Source organism: Arachis stenosperma, chromosome 3 (assembly GCF_014773155.1).
Source record: "Arachis stenosperma cultivar V10309 chromosome 3, arast.V10309.gnm1.PFL2, whole genome shotgun sequence".
Taxonomy (NCBI): domain Eukaryota; kingdom Viridiplantae; phylum Streptophyta; class Magnoliopsida; order Fabales; family Fabaceae; genus Arachis; species Arachis stenosperma.
This window is the reverse complement of record NC_080379.1, coordinates 165,584,867-165,588,013: the sequence shown is the minus strand read 5'-3', so window position 1 is coordinate 165,588,013 and position 3,147 is coordinate 165,584,867. Positions and strand designations below refer to the sequence as shown.

General features: G+C 38.0%; 1 protein-coding gene across 1 annotated transcript; it reads left to right on the top strand.

The window, feature by feature from the left end:
* The first annotated feature begins 1,479 nt into the window (after nt 1-1,479).
* Nucleotides 1,480-2,690, top strand: LOC130967546 (probable 3-hydroxyisobutyrate dehydrogenase-like 2, mitochondrial). Its single transcript, XM_057892447.1, has one exon. It carries the CDS (start codon nt 1,580-1,582, stop codon nt 2,507-2,509), a length of 930 nt encoding a protein of 309 aa, XP_057748430.1. The 5' UTR covers nt 1,480-1,579; the 3' UTR covers nt 2,510-2,690.
* Nucleotides 2,691-3,147: the final 457 nt, after the last annotated feature.

The window sequence follows — 3,147 nt, the reverse complement described above, 5'->3', positions numbered from 1 at the left end:
TATGAAATTGTAAACTATAAAGTACCACCAACCAAATCTATACAAATTATAAACTTATTCGAAGCAAAATATGAAGAGTTAATAGAAATTTTGAAAATAGAAATTTTGAAAAAGAAATTACATTTAAAAATTGGTATCAGAGCCAAGTTAACAATTAAGAGTAACACTTTCTCTTTAAGCAACACTTTTAGTGATACGCTTTTAAATCAATAAAAGACAAAAATCTGTAAATCTGTACAAAAGTACATCTGTATAGTAGATAGACCCTTAAATATTAATTCATTGCTTTCTGAATCAGAAAGCAAGCAATTATATATTACACGCCTTTCGTTTTCAAGAACCACAGGAAGCATCTTATTCTTCCACAATAGGCAACTTTGATTGGATGCGAAGTTAACAAACAATATCTTTAGTTTAATTTAATAACAATCCCATAACAAAGTAGCATCATATACAGTACTTTACTTTTAAACTTGAAAATTTTCAACGTATTAATCTAATACAAAAATACAAACAACCAATGTGGAAATAGAAAGATATTTTGAGTTTTTTCTTTAAAAAGAGAATTGTGGAAGTTATAATTTATAAATAGTCATTTCAAGCCAAGCCGCCAGGCTGATTGAATCACATCTTGACAACTTTCTCTATAATTGATAGATCATAGATGATAGATCATATTCCTCAAGCTAATGCAGTCCAAGAACAAAGAATATAAAAAGCAGATATTTTACCATATGATTCGCTGGCAACGCATAGAATTGGAATTGTGAGCTACAGCTTACATGGCCATAACACTGTCACTCATTATTGGATTTGGATCTTCTAAAATTTGAATTTTATTTTAGAGAGTAAAGTGTGATTTCTCACCATTTATTTTATAGGTAGGATCAAGAGTAAATATGAGAGAAAAATCATTCAAAAATAAAAAATCACAATTTATCCTCTAAAATAAAAATTCAAAATTCAGAGGACCCAAATTCCTCTTTATTAATAGATTTTTTTTAATATTGTATTTTTTTATATAAAAAAACACCAATTACTGCCAAAAAGGACGAACCCTAAAATATAGCCCGTAGGGCTCAAACTATGAACCTATTTTTGGACAGACCAAAATACGAACCTTAACCCAACTTTAAAGTCCACTCCCTTGATCAGACCCAAAAAAAGCCTTCAATTTCACAACAAACAAAAACTCTCCCAAGTCCATTTCTCTAATAAAAAATTAGAAAGCTCTTATCACCAGTGTTTTCGGCTTCTCCCCTTTATAATATACACATACTCACTTTACCAAACAATATATATACTCACCAATAACTAACAAAAAAATATTAAAAAATTATTATAATTTATTATTTTTAATTATTATTTTTAATTATTAGTTTAATTTTTTAATTTAATAATATAGTTTAGTTCATATTTTTAAATATTAATAACTAATTAATAAGTAAAAAACAATAATTTTAACGTCCTTCTAACGTTTCTGGTTAACAAGTGCGAAATTAGAAGAGCATCCAAAACACTCCACAGTGGCCGGTGCGCACTCCACTGTGAGGAGCATCTTCATTCGGCACCAAAGAAAATGGGAACGCCGTACCCGATGCCCATCGATCCATCCAAGACCAGAATTGGATTCATCGGAATCGGAGTTATGGGCGCCGCTATGGCCTCCCGCCTCATCTCAGCCGGCTACAACCTCTCTTTCTACGCACGCAACCCATCCAACCCAAACTCCCTCTCTCTCCAATCAAAGGGCGCAACCCTCTCCCCTTCCATCTCCGCCCTCTCCCAATCCTCCAACATTCTCTTCACCATGGTCGGCCACCCCTCCGACGTCCGTTCCCTCTACCTCGACGGCCCTCACTCCATCATCTCCTCCCTAAACCCTAACTCCGTCACCGTCGACACCACCAGCTCCCACCCGGACCTCGCCCGCCAGATCTTCTCCGCCGCACGACAACGCTCGTCCTGGTCCGTCGACGCGCCGGTCTCCGGTGGCGACATCGGCGCCAGGGACGGAAAACTGGCGATCTTCGCGGCCGGAGATCGCGACGTGGTGGAATGGCTGCAACCGTTGTTCTCGGTGATGGGAAAAGCAACGTACATGGGAGGCGCGGGGTGCGGACAGAGCTGCAAGATCGCGAACCAGATCACGATAGGAGGGAACCTGGTTGGGATAAGTGAGGGTTTGGTGTTCGCGAAGCGCGTGGGGCTGGATCTGGAGAAGTTCGTTGAGGCGGTTAGGGAAGGTGCGGCGGGGTCGAAGGCGATGGAGCTTTTCGCTGGGAGGATGATTGCGAGAGATTTCAGGCCAGGTGGTTATGCTGAGTATCAGGTTAAGGATTTGGGAATGGGTGTGGATGTCGTTGAAGGTGGTGATGATGAATCTTGTGTTGTGCTTCCTGGTGCTGCCATCTGTAAGCAGATTTTTCAGAGTATGGTTGCTAATGGTGATGGTAAGCTTGGTGGTCAGGGTGTTATAACTGTTATTGAGAGGATCAATGGCATGTGATGTTTGTTAGTTAGTTAGTTAATTATCAATGTAAAATTATCACTACGACCCTACTCAATAAGATTGCAATATTGCATCACGCATTCACACTCTTAGCAGCTTGCACTAGTTCACGTTCAAAGTTGAAACAAATGTATTTGCCAAGACCAAGAGTACATGATAGTGTTGCAATTGATAGCTAGTTAGTAATGTGTGGCTGCCTCATGATTCTTCTCACCAAGATCTTTTTTTTTTTTTGGTATTTTTCTCACCAAGATCTTTGACTTTTGAGTGAATTCTTTTTTTTTTTCCGGTCAGGGAGTAAATTCATTTCATCTGCGTTTGCTTATTCAAAATTGGGCTCCATATCACTCCACAGACTAAACGACCATTGTTGCTATTTGCTAATGTATTTTCCTTATTTTGTTTTAGTTGGGCCTTTACCCTCTCATGTGATAAAAAACATTGCCTTTGCAAGATCTCACGAGTCTCAAAACACTTGCACGAGACATTTATTTAGTTGAAAAATAAATTATATATAAATTTTTCGCTAGTTGAAAAAAAACGTCTTAATTAGTTAGACCTTTCTAAAACGGCACGAGACAATTATTAGAGCCGCGTGTGCCAGTCTATTAGCTATATTTATTTCGGTTGTTTAT